General features: G+C 48.5%; 1 protein-coding gene across 7 annotated transcripts in view; it reads left to right on the top strand.

The window, feature by feature from the left end:
* The window catches only part of TBCD (tubulin folding cofactor D), a 201,460-nt gene that overhangs the window by 1,218 nt on the left and 178,467 nt on the right, over positions 1–21,775 (top strand). For 3 of the 7 annotated variants that reach the window (XM_064369222.1, XM_064369218.1, XM_064369220.1), the window contains exons 2-6: positions 2,054–2,104; positions 5,369–5,466; positions 7,020–7,121; positions 11,522–11,668; positions 14,671–14,726. In XM_064369222.1, the coding sequence (XP_064225292.1) occupies positions 2,059–2,104; positions 5,369–5,466; positions 7,020–7,121; positions 11,522–11,668; positions 14,671–14,726 (449 nt within the window). In that variant the 5' untranslated portion in view covers positions 2,054–2,058. Of the gene's footprint in view, positions 1–88; positions 119–1,086; positions 1,552–2,053; positions 2,105–5,368; positions 5,467–7,019; positions 7,122–11,521; positions 11,669–14,670; positions 14,727–15,506; positions 15,611–21,775 lie in introns of those variants that run through there. The other 4 variants (XM_064369221.1, XM_064369219.1, XM_064369223.1 and 1 more) reach the window with 4 other exon arrangements.

The raw sequence follows: 21,775 nt of genomic DNA, 5'->3' as shown, positions 1-21,775 counted from the left end.
GACTGGGGAATTGCAGTGGGGAGTTTAATTCACACAGAGCTGTTTGAAAGGGAGGCTGGAGTCTTATTAATACTGAGATCAGTCTTCCTGAGAATTTGGGGGCCAGGATTTTTTAGAGGTAATCTGGGGGAAAGGGCAGGGGTGGCTGCTGATTGGTTAGGGGTGTGCAATCACAGGGAGTCGGAAATGATCCTGTGTGCTGAATCGCTTCTGGGTGGGGCTCCAAGAGCAGTGGGCGGGTCCAGGTGGAGCCTTCTTGGGTCGGTGGAACCTGGTGGATGCTAGTGTAGGTGTCAGACATGTAAGCAATCTGAAAACATCTCTCTAAAGGTCAGTCTCAGGTTCTGCAACAGTGATGTGGCCTGCAGGAGTACCTGGGGAACTTGCATGTCTTGTGACCCCAGGAATAATGGCGGCAATTGTTTATGTTACACCTTAGCGGAATTCAGGCTCCTTCTCCTCCTAGCCTGGTGGCCTCTCATGAGCTTTACAAAGGCAGTTGAGTTTTGGGGAAGGGCTCTTACCATTTAAACGGCAGCTTGAAGACTAAAGGCATAAGGAGATTGGCTGGATCAGATCTCCCCCATTGCCATAATTTTCTCACTGATCTAATTTTTGCAAGGGCAGTTTTGCTAGGAAGCAGTGAGTGTGTTCAGATGTGGAAGCGGGAGCTGTTGGATTGGACAGAAGCAGTCAGCTGCTGAGGAGTGGAGAGCAGGTGGCGCAGGGTCAGGGAGGTTGTGGAATCGTGGGTCGGAAGAGTTGGCAGGGCTGTGGAAGGGAGCAGTGCCTGGATATGTAAACCAGAAAGTATCTGAGACAAGTCTCAGTAAGTTTAGAAGCTGCTTTTGCCAAGGTTAAGGACTGCCCGTGAGGCATTCTCAGGGGGTCACATGTCCCCATGGAAGTCAGGCTGCAGCTTAGTTTTACATGTTTTAGGGAGACATGAGACATCAGTCAGTACATGTTAGATGTACATTGGTCTAGTCAGAAAAGGCGGGACGTCTTGGGTGGGAGGGCTTCCAAGTCATAGGTGGATTAAAATATTTTACGATTGGCAATTGGTTGAATCCAAGGAAGGGATTGTCTAGGTTACGATGAATTGTGGAGACCAAGGTTCTTGTTATGCAGATGAAGCTTCCAGTTAGCTGGTTTCAGAGAGAATAGATTATAAATGCTTTTTATCAGACTAAAAAGGTACCAGACTTAGTTAATTCTCTCCTGGATTAGGGAAAAGACCCAGAAAGGAAAGGGATTTTCTACAGAATGTAGCTTTTGCCTACAGGAGACAACTTTGCAGGGCCATTTCGAAGTATGTCAAAGAAATATATTTTAGGGAAAAATTGTTTGATTTCTTTCAGGGCGTGCTGTCTGGCATGTGGTGCTGTACTAGAGTCAGGCTGGAACTTGGTGACTTACTGTTACTGAAGTATTCTATTGCTAGTACTCATCAGCTGTGCCTGAGTTCCAACGGGAGGAGGGTTTAATGAAGCCTGTCCGACCCCCCTCCCCAACTCCCTTCCCATCATGAGGCCTGAACTAATTTTTCAGGTTAAGTTTGTTGTGCCCTTGGCCAAGTGGAAGGGTCCGTTACATGGCTGGGGGGCTGAGTGTTTTGTTTTTACAGGCGTGGTTGGCAGGGGAGTGTGAGAGGAGTGCCAGGGATGTGTGTCTCACAAGGGCAGCATTAAGCTTGGCCCTTAATGGCCGGCAGAGGCAGGGGAGAGTGAAGGAGGGGAGAGGCGAGGAGGAGACAGGAAGAGGATAGAGGAGGTGGGAGAAGAGGACGCGAAAGATAGATGTGCCAGGCAAACAAACTGCACGTGGCTGGGACACGGTGGCCCTTGAAAGGCCACAGGGAGTTGGGGCATTCCCTCCAGGTGACCTGTGTGGCCTCTGTTAGTGAGAGGGGAGGTGTGCTCCTGAGAGCAGCATAGGCTAGGGAAGAGACGGAGCTGTTCTGTGGAAGCTAGCAAGGGAAAATGGGGTTTCTGAGGCTCATGGGCGTGTTTGGCCTGATGATAATTAATTTTCATGTTATATTTGTTTTTAGGAATAATGAACAAATATCAGGAGCAGCCTCATCTGTTGGACCCACACCTAGGTAAGAATAAAAGCTGCTGATTTTGATCATTCAATTATGGATGACCACAGAGGCCTCGGTGTATGGTGCTAGCACATAAAGTGCCAAGAAGTGTCCCTGTCTTGCTTGCAGGTCCCAGCTGGTTGGTTTTAGCTGACTTGGGATAGTGGCTTGAGTTCCAGATGTCTCTCTAGGCTGGAGGCTGTGGGGAGATGTGTCTGAGCTACTTTCTCCTCTGCTATTTATTTATTTTTATTTTATTTTGAGATGGAGTCTTGCTCTGTCTCCTAGGCTGGAGTGTAGTGGCGCGATCTTGTCTCACTTTAACCTCCGCCTCCCGAGTTCAAGTGATTCCCCTGCCTTCTCAGCCATCCGAGTAGCTGGGACTACAGGTGCGTGCCATATGCCTGGCTAATTTTTTTGCATTTTAATAGAGACCAGGTTTCACCATGTTGGCCAGGATGGTCTTGATCTCTTGACCTCATGATCTGCCCACCTCTGCCTCCCACAGTGCTGGGCTGACAGGTGTGCGCCACCGTGCTGTGTGGGCTGTAGGCAGCATTTCATGTGATGGAATCATACAGTGTGAAGTCTTTTGGGACTGGCTTTCACTTAGCATCATGTCTGTGAGGTTCACTGTGTGATGAAATGTTTACTTCAGTAGTTTTTCAGTTTTTTTTTTTTTTTTTTTTAGAAACGGAGTTTTGCCTCTGTCACCAGGCTGGAGTGCAATAGCGTGATTTCGGCTCACTGCAACCTCTGCCTCGCGGGTGCAAGCAGTTCTCCTGCCTCAGCCTCCCAAGTAGCTGGAATTACAGGCGCCTACCACCACACCCAGCTAATTTTTGTATTTTTAGTAGAGACGGGGTTTCACCATGTTGGCCAGTCTGGTTTTGAATTCATAACCTCAGGTGATTCACCTGCCTCAGCCTCCCAAAGTCCTGGGATTACAGGCGTGAGCCATTGTGCCTGGCCAGTTGATTCTTTTGGGTTTGTAAATAATGCTACTCTTTATCCACCATTATACATTTTTATTCTTAGAAAATTTTATTGAGTTTTAACTTCATTGAGTTTAAAATTTGTCTCTTATAAAGTGCACCCATTTTAGTAAGATGTTCGAGTGTCGATAAATGTATACACCCTGCCCTATCAAGATATGGAACATTTCCGTCATCCCAAGGAGTTACTTTATGTCCTTTTGCTGTCAGTCCCCTCACCCCAGCCCTAGGCAATCACTGTGGCTTAATGTTACTGTTGATTAGTTTTGCCTGTTCTAGAATCATTCAGTATGTGTTCTTTACTTTTTGGCTTCCGTGGTTAAAGTAGCATCTCTGGGACTTACCATTGTTGGTGTGTGTATCAGTAGTTTATTCCTTTTCTCTTGTGCTGATAAGCCACAATTTGTTTATTTTTGTATCTTGACAGACATTTGAGTTGTCTCTGGTTTTTGGCTATTATTAGTAATGCTACTCTTTGGGAGGTTGAGGCAGGCGAATCATGAGGTCAGGAGATTGAGACCATCCTGGCTAACACAGTGAAAACTTGTTTCTACTAAAAATACAAAAAATTAGCTGAGCATGGTGGCACACGCCTGTAGTCCCAGCACTTTGGAGGCTGAGGCAGGAGAATCGCTTGAACCCGGGAGATGGAGGTTGCATTGAACCTAGATTGCTCCACTGCACTGCAGCTTGGGTGACAGAGCGAGACTCCGTCTCAAAATGCTGCTGTGAAGATGTTTATGTACAAGTCTTTGAGTAACAGCTTTTATTTTCTTTTGGGAAAACATGCAACAGTGGAATTACTGAGTTGCAGAAAGTCAATGACTCATAGAAAGTGTATGACTTGACCAGGCATGGTGGCTCACACCTGTAATCCTAGCACATTGAAAGACTGAGGCAGGTGGATTGCCTGAGCCCAGGAGTTCCGGACCAGCGTGGGCAACATGGTGCAACCCCATCTCTACTGAAATACAAAAAATTAGCTGGGTGTGGTGGCATGCGCCTCTAGTCCCAGCTACCCGTGAGGCTGGGGTACGAGAATTACTTGAACACGGGAGACAGGGGTTGCAGTGAGCCGAGGTGACGGCACGAGACTGTCTCCAAAAAAAAAAAGTGTATGACTCATAATCACCTGCCATACTGAGCCATGAAGATTGTACTGTCGACCATCCTCTGGCTGCCCTGGGGTTCTCTTCAGCACTTAGTATTATCATTCGCTCTGATTTCAGTGGGTGCGTCTCACTGTTCTCTGCATTTCCCAGATGCAATCTGCAGGTCCTTTCCATGTGTGAAGACTTGCAGCCCGGCATATGGTCTGTTTTGTTGAACGTTCCATGTGCACTTGAGAAAAATGTCTGTTCTGTTGTTGGGTAGGTTGTTCTCTAAATGTCACGTAAGTAAGGTGAGTAAGGTGGTTGATGGTGCTGTTTAGGTTTTAGTGGTTTTCTGCTCGCTTGCTCTATCACTTCCTGAGACAGGAGTGTTGAAGTTTTCAACCATTTCTCCACTCATTTCTCGCAGCTTTTTCTTTGCTTATTTTGAAGCTCTATAGATTGGTGTATGTACTTACAGAATTTTTAAGTCGTTATGATGAACGGATCCTGTATTATTTTGAATTATCCTTTTTATCTCTGGTAATATTACTTGTGTTGACGTTGACTTTGATATTCACAGAGCCACTCCGCTCTCTCATGATTAGCGATTGGTTGGAATACCCTTTTCCTTCCACTTACGTTTAACCTAGCTATGTCTTTTTGTTTGTTTTTGTTTTTTAAGGGACAGGGTTTTGGGCCAGACGCAGTGGCTCACACCTGTAATCCCAGCACTTTGGGAGACCAAGGCAGGCGGATCACCTGAGGTCAGGAGTTTGAGACCAGCCTGGCCAACATAGTGAAAACCCCATCTCCACTAAAACTGCAAAAAAATTAGCTGATGTAGTGGCACATGCCTGTAATCCTAGCTACTTGGGAGGCTGAGGCAGGAGAATTGCTTGAACCCAGGAGGTGGAGGTTGCAGTGAGCCGAGATCACACCATTGCACTCCAGCCTGGGTGACAAAGCAAGACTCTGTCTCAAAAAAAAGGGACAGGATTTTGCTGTGTTGCCCAGGCTGCAGTGCAGTAGCAGGATGATAGCTCATTGCAGCCTTGAGCTTCTGGCCTCCAGTGATCCTCCCACCTTGGCCTCCCAAAGTGCTGGGAAAACAAGTGTGAGCCACCACCCCCGCCAGCCTCAGTGTCATGTTGATGTTCACTTTCATAGCACGTGTTTCGTGTGTTTTTCCCTAGAATGGATGATGAACTCGTTGTTGGACATAGTGCGAGATCAGACATCTCCAGCTTCCCTTGTACATCTGGCTTTTAAATTTCTTTACATCATCACCAAGGTAACATTTCCATAGCACTTCAGAGTTGACAGCTACTTTCATAACATGGATGGTCCAGAGGTTACCCTCCAAAAGTTATTTCTCAAGAAAGGTAGTTCTTAGACACAAGTTGTGTGTTTAATTCTGTCCCTTTTTACGGTATGTTCGGTATCAGAATTTATTGATATGGGCCCTTTGGCTGAAATAGTGTCAAGGTGTTTAGCTTCTTGCATTTGAATAGATTGAAGCACCACCTAGCTAGGAAAGGAATGGGGTGGAGATGAGACGAAATCAGAAAAGCTTCTTTCAAGAAAAAAGCAGGCAGAGCGCGGTGGCTCACGCCTGTAATCCCAACACTCTGGGAGGCCGAGGCAGGTGGATCACCTGTGCTCAGGAGTTCGAGACCAGCCTGACCTACATGGTGAAACCCCATCTTTACTAAAAATACAAAAATTACCTGGGCATGGTGGCACATGCCTGTAATCCCAGCTGCTTGGGAGGCTAAGGCAGGAGAATCACTTGAACCTGAGATGTGGAGGTTGCAGTGAGCTGAGATGGTGCCAGTGCACTCCAGCCTGGGTGACAGAGCAAGACTGTGGAAATTGAGGTGCTTCTTACACTTTAATGTACAGATGAATTTCCTGGGAATCTTGCTGTGCTATAGATTTTGAGCAAGTAGGTCCGGGGTGGGGTCGCATAGTCTGCGTTTCTTACAAGCTTGCGGGTGTCGTCTCTGCTGGCCCACAGGCTCCCCGTTGGCAGTTTTGGCCATGGGAGTACTCAATAGCCGTATCAGGGTGGGGCTTGGGGTTCGCAGGGGCGACGCATTGCAGTATTTCTGTTGTCTGGTGGGAGAGTCCTTGGCCAGTAAGAGGACACTGCGGGTGGGCTGCCCGGGACACGCAGGCTCTGTGACTCTGATGTTTGAATGTAGGATTTCTCCGGAAGGTTCATGGAAGTCAGCTTCATGGAAGTGTTAATGACTTTGGGCCTTTGAAGTTTATGGACACTTACTCCTCATAAATGTCAGAGCATGGTCATTTAAGTGAACATACTGAATGAATGATTCCTTAAATGTGGTAATGAATAACATTAACCAATTTAGGAAGGAAGGAAGGATAGCCTTTTTTTTTTTTTTTTTTTTTTTTTTTTAAAGTGATGGAGTCTTGCTCTGTCATTCAGGCTAGAGTGCTGTGGTGCAGTCAGCTCCCTGCAGCTTCGAACTCCTGGTCTCAAATGATTCTCCCTCCTGCATCAGCCCCTCAGACTATAGGCATGCGTCACCACGCCTGTCTAATCTTTAATTTTTCATGTTGCCCAGGCTGGTCTCCAACTCCTGGTCTCAAGGTGTTCTTTTGCCTTGGCCTCCCAAAGTGCTGGGCTTACAGATGTGAGCTGTTGTGCCTGGCCACAGGTAGATTTCTTGTGGTGACTGTAGTCTTACTAAATTGTGTCACTGTAACGTGACAGAATTCTGTTTGATCAATGGGTCTCGTAGGTGGTGATTTTTGATGAGGGGGGAAAAGGCAGTCTTTTTAAATTTTATAATAATCCAGTATCTCTCTATTTGATAGGTCCGAGGCTATAAAATATTTCTTCGTTTATTTCCTCATGAAGTAGCTGATATGGAGCCTGTTTTAGATTTGGTTGCAAATCAGAATCCCAAGGACCATGAAGTGAGTGTGTCCGTCTCCTTCCTGGTCTCAGCCTTCCATGCCTGTCCCTCCTCCCTGCTTGCTTACCCGCTGCCCCTTCCCCTTTCTGGTTCTTTCACTTTTATCTCACTTGGTTTTGTGTGTCTCTTTTTTTTTTTTTCTTTTGACTCTTCCTTTACTTTTAATACAAGTTGCTTTAAATTATTTTTCTTTAAAATTGGCCCTTTATAAAGAAAAATTATGTCTAGTTATAGTTTCACAGTAAATCTGTCATTGTTGATTTTTTTTTAACTTGAGGAAGTGTAACTGTGTTGGGTATATGTCCCGAGCAGGACTCACAGACTCAGCATAGATTCCTCCTTTTGGCTGTCACTTGCTGTATACAGCAAACTAATACACAGCAAAGTAAGCCACTGGAAAAGGTACATGGGATGGGGCCTGGGGAGAACCAGGTGGGAGCTCCCAGGCTCCCCTAGTTGGGTCCCACAGGGCGTGTGTCATTTCCCCGGCAGTGATGTGTGACCACATCTGTGAGGTGTCTACCAGGGAAGCACATTTAAGCCTCGGCGCCCAGAGCTTGCACAGGGGTCTGGTCATGTGGGCACCTCTGCCGGGCATGAAACAAAATTCCAGACCCCCCGGAGGAAAGCAGGTGCTCCACGTAAAGCGCACGGTTCCTGCAGATTGAGCCAGCGAGGGGCCACATCCCACAGGGCTTGGTGGGAACCCTGCTGGTGTCCAGGCCCCGGATGCCGGCCCAGGGCTGACCTCTCCAGTGGCCTTTCCGTGGATGGCAGTGGGGCATGCTGTACTCACTCTCTCCTGCACAGTGTGTGTTGGGAAGAGCACTAGGTTTATAACCCTACAGCGCAGGGACTGGTCTCCATGTGAATATGCCCGATGAAAGCCATGGGGCATTTCCCTCCTGTCCTGCACTGGGGCCCTTGTCTCCTCAGCTCTTCTAGCGCCCCCCAGTGGAATGATTGCTGGGACAAATTGGAATGTTTTACTAAGTGAGGGTGCTCCTTTTTATTACAAGCTGAGAGAGTGCTGGTGCTCCTTTTTATTACAAGCTGAGAGAGTGAGGGTGCTCCTTTTTATTACAAGCTGAGAGAGTCAGGGTGCTCCTTTTTATTACAAGCTGAGAGAGTGAGGGTGCTCCTTTTTATTAAAAGCTGAGAGTGAGGGCGCTCCTTTTTATTACAAGCTGAGAGAGTGCGGGTGCTCCTTTTTATTACAAGCTGAGACTTAGGGTGCTCCTTTTTATTACAAGCTGAGAGAGTGAGGGTGCTCCTTTTTATTACAAGCTGAGACTTAGGGTGCTCCTTTTTATTACAAGCTGAGAGAGTCAGGGTGCTCCTTTTTATTACAAGCTGAGACTTAGGGTGCTCCTTTTTATTACAAGCTGAGAGAGTGAGGGTGCTCCTTTTTATTACAAGCTGAGAGAGTGAGGGTGCTCCTGTTTATTACAAGCTGAGAGAGTGAGGGTGCTCCTTTTTATTACAAGCTGAGAGAGTCAGGGTGCTCCTTTTTATTACAAGCTGAGACTTAGGGTGCTCCTTTTTATTACAAGCTGAGAGAGTGAGGGTGCTCCTTTTTATTACAAGCTGAGAGAGTGAGGGTGCTCCTTTTTATTACAAGCTGAGAGAGTGAGGGTGCTCCTTTTTATTACAAGCTGAGACTTAGGGTGCTCCTTTTTATTACAAGCTGAGAGAGTCAGGGTGCTCCTTTTTATTACAAGCTGAGACTTAGGGTGCTCCTTTTTATTACAAGCTGAGAGTGAGGGTGCTCCTGTTTATTACAAGCTGAGAGAGTGAGGGCGCTCCTTTTTATTACAAGCTGAGAGAGTGAGGGCGCTCCTTTTTATTACAAGCTGAGAGTGAGGGTGCTCCTTTTTATTACAAGCTGAGAGAGTGAGGGTGCTCCTGTTTATTACAAGCTGAGAGAGTGCGGATGCTCCTTTTTATTACAAGCTGAGAGTGAGGGTGCTCCTTTTTATACAAGCTGAGAACGTGAGGGCGCTCCTTTTTATTACAAGCTGAGAGAGTGAGGGTGCTCCTTTTTATTACAAGCTGAGAGAGTGAGGGTGCTCCTTTTTATTACAAGCTGAGAGAGTGCGGGTGCTCCTTTTTATTCCAAGCTGAGAGAGTGAGGGTGCTCCTTTTTATTACAAGCTGAGAGAGTGCGGATGCTCCTTTTTATTACAAGCTGAGAGTGAGGGTGCTCCTTTTTATTACAAGCTGAGAGAGTGCGGATGCTCCTTTTTATTACAAGCTGAGAGAGTGAGGGTGCTCCTTTTTATTCCAAGCTGAGAGAGTGAGGGTGCTCCTTTTTATTACAAGCTGAGAGAGTGCGGATGCTCCTTTTTATTACAAGCTGAGAGTGAGGGTGCTCCTTTTTATACAAGCTGAGAACGTGAGGGCGCTCCTTTTTATTACAAGCTGAGAGAGTGAGGGTGCTCCTTTTTATTACAAGCTGAGAGAGTGAGGGTGCTCCTTTTTATTACAAGCTGAGAGAGTGCGGGTGCTCCTTTTTATTCCAAGCTGAGAGAGTGAGGGTGCTCCTTTTTATTACAAGCTGAGAGAGTGCGGATGCTCCTTTTTATTACAAGCTGAGAGTGAGGGTGCTCCTTTTTATTACAAGCTGAGAGAGTGCGGATGCTCCTTTTTATTACAAGCTGAGAGAGTGAGGGTGCTCCTTTTTATTCCAAGCTGAGAGAGTGAGGGTGCTCCTTTTTATTACAAGCTGAGAGAGTGCGGATGCTCCTTTTTATTACAAGCTGAGAGTGAGGGTGCTCCTTTTTATACAAGCTGAGAACGTGAGGGCGCTCCTTTTTATTACAAGCTGAGAGAGTGAGGGTGCTCCTTTTTATTACAAGCTGAGAGAGTGAGGGTGCTCCTTTTTATTACAAGCTGAGAGAGTGCGGGTGCTCCTTTTTATTCCAAGCTGAGAGAGTGAGGGTGCTCCTTTTTATTACAAGCTGAGAGAGTGAGGGTGCTCCTTTTTATTACAAGCTGAGAGAGTCAGGGTGCTCCTTTTTATTACAAGCTGAGAGTGAGGGTGCTCCTTTTTATACAAGCTGAGAACGTGAGGGCGCTCCTTTTTATTACAAGCTGAGAGAGTGCGGGTGCTCCTTTTTATTACAAGCTGAGAGAGTGAGGGTGCTCCTTTTTATTCCAAGCTGAGAGAGTGCGGGTGCTCCTTTTTATTACAAGCTGAGAGAGTGAGGGCGCTCCTTTTTATTACAAGCTGAGAGAGTGAGGGTGCTCTTTTTTATTACAAGGTGAGAGAGTGCGGGTGTTCCTTTTTATTCCAAGCTGAGAGAGTGCGGGTGCTCCTTTTTATTACAAGCTGAGAGAGTGAGGGCGCTCCTTTTTATTACAAGCTGAGAGAGTGCGGGTGCTCCTTTTTATTACAAGCTGAGAGAGTGAAGGTGCTCCTGTTTTCTTACAAGCTAAGAGTGAGTGTGTCCCTTTTTATTACAAGCCGAGAAAGCATACTCTTTTTTTAGTATGTTGAGAATTTTTTTCATCCTTCGTTCCACCTGCTCTCCCTCCCCCCTCCTGTCCCTCCCCCTGCCTTCCCCTCTCGTCCCCTCCCTCCCCCCCACCTTCCCGTCTCCTCTCCTCCCTCCCCCCTTCCTTCCCCTCTCCTCCCCTCCCCTCTCCTCCCCTCCCTTCTGTCCGTCTCCTCCCTCCCCTCTCCTGCCCTCCCCTCCCCTCCCTCCCCTCCCCTCTCTTTCCTCCCACTGTCTTTCTGTGTTTCTATTTTTGAGACAGAGTTTCCCTCTTGTTGCCCAGGCTGGAGTGCAGTGGCACCATTTCGGCTCACCACAACCTCCACCCGTTGGGTTCAAGTGATTCTCCTTCCTCTGCGTCCTGAGTAGCTGGGATTATAGGCATGCGCTACCACACCCGGCTAATTTTATATTTTTAGTAGAGACGTGCTTTTCTCCACGTTGGTCAGGCTGGTCTTGAACTCCTGACCTCAAGTCATCTGTCTGCCTCGGCCTCCCAAAGTTCTGGGATTACAGGCAAGAGCCACTGTGCCTGTCCTTTTTTCTTCATTCTTCAGTGTTTTTTCTTTTTATCTTTTTTTTTTTTCACTTTCTCAAAAGGCAGTTTGTATGTTCAGAAGTGCCAGTGAAGAGAAGCTGTGATGTATTATGATTTACTTTGTTTATTTTGATGTCTGTCTGCTGAGGTAGCCACATTATGGCCATTGGTGTGTGGTGGGGATTCTGGAGGGATGTGGGGAGGAGCTGGTGAATGGCCTGCATTTCTGGCCCTGAGGGCCATAACATTTGAATGGCTTTAGAGTGAGCATTGGGTGGCCATGGAGGGCAGTGACTTTAAATAGATTGTGGCCACTGTCCTCTGCTTTTCAAACAAAACTCATTGTTACTGTGATTTAATTTTTAGACTTGGGAAACCCGCTACATTCTTTTGCTATGGCTCTCTGTGACCTGCCTGATTCCTTTTGATTTTTCTCGCCTTGACGGGAACCTCGTCACCCAGCCTGGGCAAACACGAATGTCCATAATGGATCGTATTCTCCAAATAGCAGAGGTAAATATCCTGCAGATAATTAGCTGCTGGTTTATATTCTCTGTCATGTTCATGCTGTCTTGATATCAGTGTTTAACTCAGTAAGCTTTTGATACATATTTATCCAGGTGTCGTTTTTTTCAGTGAGGTGAACTCCCACGTCGTAACTTACTTTGAAACTGTGGTAATTCATGTAGGGGTTGGGCTGAATTAGTAAATCTTGTTTCTTTGTGGGTAATGCAGCTACTCTGTTGAGGGTAATCATGGCAGGTAAGGGATTTAGTGGCCATGGTAAGAGAAAATAAGGCCCATTTTACATTTAGTCCTTAACATTATGTAAATAATACACATTTACTTGTAGGAAAACTAGAAAACAAAGATAGGCAAGAAAAATACTGAATTTAAGTCTATCAAATTCTGGTGCCAAGAGATAATTGTTGTTTATTTTCTTTAAACTTTTCCTGATGTAAATATTCTGCATATAAACGCAGCTTATTGTATTAGTTATCTATTGCTTCATAAATAACCCAAACTTGAATGTTGGACACACATTTATCCTCAGGTAGTTTCTGTAAGTTGGGAGTCTAGCATGGCTGAGATGGGTCCTCTGTGTCAAGCTTGCCCACAGCTGCAGTCAAAACTTGAGGTGGCAGCCTCTGCCCCAAGCCCATTGGAGCGAGGCCGCCCTCAGTTCATTGCCACCTGGGCCCCTCCAGCATAGTGGCTTATTCCATCAAAGACTGCAAGGGAGAGACCCTGCTAATGAGTTGGAAGTCATGGTAATATGTTACCTGATGTGGAAGTGACGTCCCATTCCTCTGCCAGATCCTGTGGTTAGCAGCAAGTCACCAAGTCCAACCCAGACAAGTGAGCACTAGGAGCCCGTCAGGCTATGAGCCATTTTGGTCGCCATGGTCTTCCTGCCATGCTGACGGCGATAGCCCTGGTCAGCATTCACTGAGTGCCTGCCGTATGCTTGGCACCATTCAGACACTCATAGATTAATCTTTAATCACTTATGGATTAATAATTTAACCTATACATTGGGCTGGGCGCAGTGTTTCATGCCTGTAATCTCTGCTCTTTGGGAGGCTGGGGCGGGCAGATAACATGAGATCAGGAGTTTGAGACCACCCTGGCCAACGTAGTGAAACCCTGTGTCTACTAAAAATACAAAAATTAGCTGGGTCTGGTGACACATACCTGTAATCCCAGCTACTCAATAGGCTGAGGCAGGAGAATTGCTTGAGCTTGGGAGGTGGAGATTGCAGTGAGCCGAGATTGCGCCACTGCACTCCAGCCTGGGCAATAGAGCGAGACTCTGTCTCAAAAAAAAAAAATTAACTTATACATTGATGATTTATAGGTCATCAGTGATTAATTTATTAACTGTGGTTAATAATCGTTTAATTTTCCTTCACGAGGCCGTTGACAATTCTTATCCTCATATAACTGAGCAGGCAACAGGCATAAAAATAAATAACTTAGTGTGCTTTGCTCGTAAGTGGTGGCCCCATGTTAGAATCCAGGCGGTTTGTCTCTGGACTCTGTGCTCTTCGTCAGGGCTCGATGCTGCCCTGTGACCTGCTGTTCTGAGGCCTTTTTCCCCTCAGCAGCATGTTCTGAGTGTCTTGTGATGTCAGAAGTGTCCCCCTCATCATTGCTATGGGAAAAGTACTCTGTTGTAACCTGACTTAAAAGTTCTCTCTGATAGATGGACATTTTGTTTGTCCAGCTTTGTTATGTTAGAAGTAGTGTGGTGATGAAGAACCTTTTGCCCACCCTCATTTACCTGTCTGCTGAGAGGGACTTCCGGGTCAGAGGGAGCACGGTTTGTGAAGACTTGATGGACTGTGATCCTCCTTAGAAAGCCTGCCTTGGACAAAAAGATCTTCTAAGTGTATCATTTTGGGGAAGAAAAGTAGCTGAGACGAGCATTGCAAACCTTTTAAGGCAGCCCTCCTAAAAATAAATCTAGCTGGGTGTTGTGGTTTCATGCCTGTAATTCCAGCACTTTGTGAGGCCAGGGCGGGAGGATAGGTTGAGCCCCAGGAGTTTGAGACCAGCCTGGGCAATATAATGTGACTCAGTCTCTGCCCAAAAATAAAAAAAAAATTAGCCAGGTGTGGTGGTACCCACCTTTGGTGCCAGCTGTTCCAGAGGCTGAGTGTGGGAGGGCCACTTGAGCCTGGGAGGTTGATGCTGCTGTGAGTGATTTTTTTTTGAGATACATTCTTGCCCTATCACCCAGGCTGGAGTGCCGTGGTCCAGCCGTGGCTCACTGCAACCTCTGCCTCCCAGGCTCAAGCAGTCCTCCCACCTCAGCCTCCTGAGTAGCTGGGAGTACAGGCATGTGCCACTATGCCCTGCCAACTTTTGTATTATTAGTAGAGACGGGGTTTCACCATGTTGACCAGGCTGGTCTCAAACTCCTGAACTCAGGTCATCCACCTGCCTAGGCCTCCCAAAGTTCTGGGATTGCAGGCATGAGCTACAGCACCCGGCGTACAGTGAGCTTTGATCACACCTTAAATCCCATGAGTGTATACACTTACTATGTACCCCCAAAATTAAAAGCCAAAAATTAAAAAAAACTGATGCATTTGTGGTAAATCTAGGTGCTCTTCAGTTTGGATGTGGCCTCCTACCTAGTCTGAATACTCAAGTACTGATGGATCCCATGTGCAGGAAGGCATAGCAGGTGCTCAGTGAATACTCGTGATTCTTTGTTACAATTGAGTAACTCGTTTGTTTACATTTTCCTGCTCTATTCTTGCAAACGTGTGTTTCAACGGGGTGTGATCAAATGCTCTGTGTAGCTCAGGCACTTACCTGGTTGGCAGCTGGAGCCCTTGGCTCAAATTGAAAAGAGGTTCTTTTGCAGCTTTGGAGTTAGGCCTGTGCTGGTAAGGTTTGTGAGCCTGGGCCCTTGGGGAGCTGGTGAGGGTGGGACTGGCGACTGTGGGGTCCCTGAGGCTGGCATGTGCAGGTGTGACCGTGTCCGTGCTTGTCCTTTCTTGCAGTCCTACTTGGTTGTTGGTGACAAGGCCCGAGACGGAGCGGCCGTCCTCGTGTCCAGGTACGTTTCTGTGGTGCATTTCTTGGTGTGTGGCTGCTGGTGGGTTCTGAGGGGTTTGTTTGGGTGCTGTTCAGTGTTTTATGCGTGTCTTTAGTCCTCAGACAAAGGACCTAGGGTAGTCTTTGGACTCCTCAGACTCTGGCTTTCTCTGAGGGAGCGTGCAGCACTGTTTGGGCACAGAAGACCTCTGACCCTGAAATGACCACCCTCAGTGCTGGTTTGGGGTGCTGGTGGGGGTCACCTGACAGGTCCGTCGTTGGGAGCGCAGGTCTAGAAGAGGCGTGGCTATCTTCCCTGGGGCACAGCCTCGGCTCAGGGATGGGGTGGCAGTTACGAGAAACAGCTTGCGCCGTCTCCCGTGGAGGTGATGGGTGGTGGCTGGGCCACTGTGACTGGGGATCAAAATCCCCCAACGTCCTGTGTTAACTGCACCCCACGTGTGCTGCAGACGGGAAGGCGGTTTTCTCTGGGGAGCGCAGTGGGCCTGCAGTGTTGGAAGGGTGCCGAGAGTATGTGTATAGGCTGAGCGAACCTGTTTCACGAGGGGCAAGAGGGAAGAAAGCAATTTTTCTAAATCAGTACTTTACCTGGCACGTGATTAAGTATGTATGTGGTTTACTAAGTCAGAAAATGAGGCATTTTCCCCCATACGATGGTGAAAGGCAGAGGCTGGTCGTAAAACCTTTCGGTGGCTGTGATGGGGAGGATGGTCCGTGCCTCATGCAGTGTCACCTTCACTTGGATGGGTAGCTGCAACTTGCACGGCTTCTTTCTCAGAGAAGTCGGAGGAGAGAAGCTTCCTTTCTGGGACAGTTGGAGGCATTGGATTAGGTGTTCGTGACAGCCTGGAGCTGAGGAAGGAACTCCTGGGTCCCCTGGAGCAGGTGAGGCCCTTGTACCTGAGAGGGCGGGGGCTGCTTCCTGTCTTATAAGGACATGAAAAGGTTATCGTTTTTTCCTCATTATTAAAGTAATCTGTGTGTATAGATAATAGAGTATGATGTATAATAAAATGAAAACCATGAGTGCTTTCATCCTGTGGGGCTGTGATGGCCCCCGTCTCCCTGCCTCCCCGTGGGGCGGCGCCAATGCCAGCTGTGTCCGTGGCTGAGTTGCTGCGCTCGCTTCTTTGCACCTCGGACTAGGAGATGGGCCTCGCACGTCGGTGTCTTCTTCCAAAACCAGATGACCTGGTGTGAGTGTGTCCTTTCTTTTTTTTTGAGATGTAGTCTTGCCCTGTTGCCCAGGCTGGAGTGTTATGGTGCGATCTCGGCCCACCGCAACCTCTGCCTCCTGGGTTCAAGTGATTCTCTTGCCTCAGCCTCCCGAGTAGCTGGGACCACGCCCGGCTAAATTTTTGTGTTTTTAGTAGAGACGGGGTTTCACTATGTTAGTTAGCCAGAATGGTCTTGGTCTCCTGACCTCATGATCTGCCCACCTTGGCCTCCCAAAGTGTTGGGATTACAGGCATGAGTCACTGTGCCCGGCCCGAGTATGTCCTTTATACCAGTCCCTTGTGGTGGGACATTTAGACTGCTGCCCTCCCAATTTGGTATTAAAACTCAGGGCTGTGAACAGTCCACATAAAACTTTGTACCATTGTGAATGACTTCTAGGGATGAGTTTCTACAAGTGGAATTACCATTTTCAGGGTTTCATGCAGTTACTGGAGAGCTTGGACAAGTTGAAAGCTCTTCTTTCCCCGTGTTTACCAGCTGGGTCAGACCTTAAAAATGTTTGCCAGCTTCATTAAGTGGAAAGTAGTATCTGCTTTTATTCTTCTTATTTATTTATTTATTTTTGAGACGACGTCTCACTCTTGTTGCCCAGGCTGGAGTGCAGTGGTGCGATCTCAGCTCACTGCAACCTCTACCTCCTGAGTTCAGGTGATTCTCCTGCCTCAGCCTCCCAAGTAGCTGGGATTACAGGTGCATGCACCACCATGCCTGGCGAATTTTTGTATTTTTAGTAGAGATGGGTTTTCACCACGTTGGCCGGGCTGGTCTCGAACTCCTGATCTCAGGTGATCCATCCACCTTGGCCTCCCAAAGTGCTGAGATTATAGGCATGAACCACCGTGCCCAGCCTGTTCTTATTTTTCTTAGCAGCATTACTGAGGTTTGGTAGATTTATGCTGGACTTGGCCTTGTGGAGTGCCTTGCCTGTTGGCTGGGGAGGCAGAACCTGAGTGTTTATTTCCTCGTGGGATCCTCCAGGAAAAGTGAGAGCTCTGGCTCCAGATCCCGGGCAGACAACCTGGTGAGACGCTGCAGCGCCACCTAGTGCCGGGAAGAGCAGGTGCTTCTCTCGGTCGAGCCTGTTTCCGTGCAGGAGCACCAGAGCCTGCGATCTGGGAGGGGTGGTGCCCTGTTGGGCACGTGGGTGCTCTGTGCGGGTGCATGGGTGGGCGTGTCGGTGCTCTGGGGCCATTCTCCCCCTTGGTCTCGCACGCTGATTCTTGGATTGTTTGAGAATGGCGGATGCTGTCAGTGGAAGAGCACACTTACAGTTGGGCCAGTTCCTTGGTCACCTCCCAGACTCACCGCAGGTTCTGGGTTCCCTGTACTTCTCAGACGCCTTTTTGGGGGGGATTGTTACAAGTAAGGCCAGGACTGTGAGGTGTCCTGTGCCAGCATTTGTCTGCAGTGCAGGTTCGTTTTCTGTTCTCCAGGGAGGATCTGCCAGCTCTAGCCCACTCTGCTCTCAGGTTTGACTGCTTCCCCCTGTATTGCTGGCCACTCTACAGCTGTATCCATCTCCCTTGATTAACCGAGCTTGCCAACATCCACAGTGTTGTAGGTGGTGCTTGGTGTTATATTATTACTAGGGCATGCAGATCGAGTGCTGCCTTGGAAACTGTTTAATAGAAAATATGCCTTTGGCCAGGCACGGTGGTGCACGCCTGTAATCCCAGCACTTTGGGAGGCTGAGGCGGGAGGATCACATGAGATCCGGAGTTCGAGACCAGCCTGACCAACATGGAGAAACCCTGTCTATACTAAAAATAAAAAATTAGCTGGGCATGGTGGCACATGCCTGTAATCCCAGCTACTTGGGGGGCTGAGGCAGGAGAATTGCTTGGACCCAGGAGATGAAGGTTGTGGTGAGCCAAAATCGCACCATTGCACTCCAGCCTAGGCAACAAGAGCGAGACTCCATCTCAAAAGAAAAAAAAAGGCCAGGTGCAGTGGCTCACGCCTGTAACCCAGCACTTTAGGAGGCCGAGGCGGGTGGATCACCTGAGGTCGGGAGTTTGAGACCAGCCTGGCCAACATGGAGAAACCCCGTCTCTACTAAAAATACAAAATTAGGCTGGTGTGGTGACACATGCCTGTAATCCCAGCTACTTGGGAGGCTGAGGCAGGAGAATCACTTGAACCCGGGAGGCGCAGGTTGTGGTGAGCCAAGATCACGTCAGGTTGTAGTGAGCCGAGGTCACACCACCGCACTTCAGCCTAGGCAACAAGAGTGAAAAAAAAGAAAAATAAGTCTCTATTCTTACGGATTACTTTTTTTTTTTTTTTAAAGCAAAGTCTCACTCTGTCAATGAGACTGGAGTGCAGTGTTGCAATCTTGGCTAACCGTAACCTTTGCTTCCTGGGTTCAAGCGATTCTCCTGCCTCAGCCTCCAGAGTAGCTGGGATTACAGATGTGTGCTACAATGTCCAGCTCATTTTTGTATTTTTAGTAGAGCTGGGGTTTCACCATGTTGGCCAGGCTGGTCTCGAACTCCTGACCTCGGGTAATCCACCTGCCTCGGCCTCCTAAAGTGCTGTGATTAAAGGTGTGAGCCACCGTGCCTGGCACATTTTTTTAAGACAGCTGTTTTTCAGATTATAAAAGGCAGGTATGCCAGGCGCCGTGGCTGTAAATCCCAGCACTTTGGGAGGCCGAGGCGGGTGGATCACCTGAGGTCAGGAGTTCTAGACCAGCCTGGCAAACATGATGAAACCCCGTCCCTAAAAAATAAAAAAAAATTAGCTGTGCCTGGTGGTGTGTGCCTGTGATCCCAGATACTTGGGAAGCTGAGGCAGGAGAATTGCTTGAGCCCAGGAGGTGGAGGTTGTAGTGGGTAGAGATTGTACCATTGCGCTCCAGCCTGGGCGACAGAGCAAGACTCAGTCTCAAAAAAAGAAGGAGGTATGCTATATGCAGAAAAGTTGGAAATCTTGGCCTGGCATGGTGGCATGCGCCTGCGGTCTCAGCTGTTGGCAAGACTCGGGTGGGAGGATTGCCTGAGCCCAGAAGGTTGAGGTTGCTGTGGGCTGTGATCGCACCACTGTGCTCCAGCCTGGACAACAGAGCAAGACCCTGTCTCAAAAAACAGTTGGAAATCTTGAAACATGGAAGTCAGAAAAAAATTACGTATGTAATTTTTATACACAGTACATATACTGTGTTTATCTTTTTTGTACTGTTATGGCATTGAATTTGCACAGCATGATCTTACCAAGTGAGCATCGTGCTTTTTTGCCTAATTCCACGTAACTGCTGATGAGTGACTCCATCAGTTCTGCTGTGTTTCGATGCTGCGGTCAGCTCTGTCACTTCCTACCTCTTGCGAGCAGTGACGGATGCCTGGGTTTGGGTACAGATGTGTTCTCGTGTCAGGATTGTTACCTGAGGATGGGCCCTTCAAGGTGGACTTCTGGGGCCCAGGCCATGAGAGCGGTGTGGGGTCTGTACACCTGGAGGCTCTCAGCTGCCTGCTCAGCACAGCCAGCCTCAGGAATGCCCCGCCCTCAAATTGTTGCAGATGTCTAACTGGCATCGCTCTGATTGCTCTCGCCTTAGGTGTACATCCTCCCCTTCGTGACCTGAGTCTGGGTGTCTGTGGGCTCTGTGGGGCCTTTTCTTCTCCAGTGGTGTGAGTTTCCTCTGTGCGAAGGACCATGGGGATTGCCCCGGTGGCTGTTAGCTTTTCCTTTATTTTTTTGGACTGTACTTTTAATTTTAATGTCAAACCTTGTTTTCTCTTTTATTTAGTTAATTTTACTTATAAGCCTGAAGTCTTAACTTGTTAAGAGATTTAACAAGTATTTATATTTCTTCTACCTTTTATTGTTTAAGATAGAATTATTGATTCATTTGGGGTTTTGTATCCCACTTCTACATTCATCTGTAATGCTGTGTAGGAACTCAGTGTGTGTGGGTTTGTCACCACCTCGATGCTGCTGCCTTCTGTGATGAAGTGACTGCCCTGGGCTCCTTTTGCAGATGTACTGAAGTTAAATCTGGGGAGGACACACGAGTTTCCTTTTTTTTTTTTTTTGAAACAGGGTCTCTGTTGCCCAGGCTGGAGTGCAGTGGCGTGATCACAGTTAACTGCAACCTCCACCTCCCAGGCTCAAGCAGTCCTCTCACCGCAGTCTCCCAAGTAGCTGGGACTACAGGCGCATGCCACCATACCTGGCTAATTTTCTTTTATTTATTTATTTATTTTGAGACGGAGCTTCACTCGTCACCCAGGCAGGAGTGCAATGGTGTGATCTTGGCTCACTGCAACTTCCGCCTCCCGGGTTCAGTTGATTCTCCTGCCTCAGCTGGGATTTACAGGCACACAGCACCATGCCTGGCTGATTTTTGTATATTTAGTAGACATGGCGTTTCACTGTGCTGGCCAGGCTGGTTTCGAACCCCTGACCTCAGGTGATCCACCTACCTTAACCTACCAAAGTGCTGGGATTACAAGTGTGAGCCACTGTGCCTGGCCACACCTGGCTAATTTTTGTATTTTTTTTTTTTTTTTTTTTTTGGTAGAGATGGGGTCTCTTCATGTTTCCCAGGCTGGTCTTGAACTCCTGAGCTTGAGTGAGTCGCCTGCTGTGGCCTCGCAAAGTGCTGGGATTACAGGTGTGAGCTACCACGCCCGGCTAAATGATTCTTTAGTGTTTGGAAATTGGGTCTTCTTTCCCCAGTGTTCACGCTGAGCCCCTCCCTAAGCGTGTTGCATGGGGACAGTGGCCGAGGGAAGCGAGGTCCTTGCGTTACGAGCAGTTGGCAGGTGCCAGGTGTCCCGCTCAGCTGGGCAGCGCTTCTGTTTCGTGAGGGTCGTGACGGAGTAGACCGGCACATGCATGGCTGTCTCCTGCATGTCAGTGTTGTGATGTGTGGTGCTCTGAGAGGGCTTGTCCCGACAGAAGTGTGGGACCGGCCCTCATTCAGGCCGACCGGATGGGCTGGAACGAGGGCCGGGAAGGTGGGATGCCGAGAACGACAAGGCCGGAGTCGAGGTTCCAGTGGAGATGACACGGGGGCTGGAGGGGGGTGGGCGTCGTAGCCTGGCAGCTCCAGCTTCCACGTCTCACCTGAGCGCTGGCCTCGTGCTCCTCGCTGCCTGGGGTCTCCACATAGCTGTCTAGTGGGCACTGCATGCGGCGCTCCTCCATGCCTCCCTCCTGGCATCACTGCCATTCCTTCACATCTCCCCATAGAAACGTGGCCAGGATGCAAGTCCGACCAACCGGCATGGACTGGAGAGGGGGCGTCAGGCCTGGCCACTACCGGTCCTGCCCCCGGCACCTGTGCTGTTCAGCTGCTCTGCTTCTGACTGCATTACCTTTGCATTTCTTGAGTTCCCTCAGCTCCCGTCTGCCCTGGGCCTTGGCTCTTGCTTCCCTGGGCAGCAGCACTTTCCCTCCAGGTTCTGCAGCCCCCCTTGTTAGGCTCTCTGGCTTCTAGTCCTCTCTCTGATGAGGCCGTGCCCTCCCGCCATTTTCTTTGTGACATTTCTTTGCACTTTGGAAGTCCCCCAGTTGTTTGCTGTTTCTCTCTAGAATGTGGGCTGTGGGAGGGCAGGGCAGGGCCTTGTCTCTTCTCTGAGTGGCAGTGCCAGTCTCCATCAGGGAGGCAGAGCTGGAGGCCTGGCCCGTGAGCTGTTGGTAGAGAAACAGGGAGGAATCTGGCTAATTAGCTGGGCATGGTGGCTCTCACCTGTAATCCCAGCTACTTGGGAGGCTGAGTCAGAAGAATTGCTCGAACCTGGGAGATAGAGGTTGCAGTGAGCCGAGATCATGTCACTGCACTCCAGCCTGGGCGATAGCATGAGA

The sequence above is a fragment of the Aotus nancymaae genome, unplaced genomic scaffold (assembly GCF_030222135.1).
Source record: "Aotus nancymaae isolate 86718 unplaced genomic scaffold, 86718_ANA_hifiasm-v0.15.2.pri h1tg000089l, whole genome shotgun sequence".
Lineage (NCBI taxonomy): Eukaryota > Metazoa > Chordata > Mammalia > Primates > Aotidae > Aotus > Aotus nancymaae.
The sequence above is the reverse complement of the archived record's forward strand: the minus strand, read 5'-3'. Positions and strand labels throughout refer to the sequence as shown.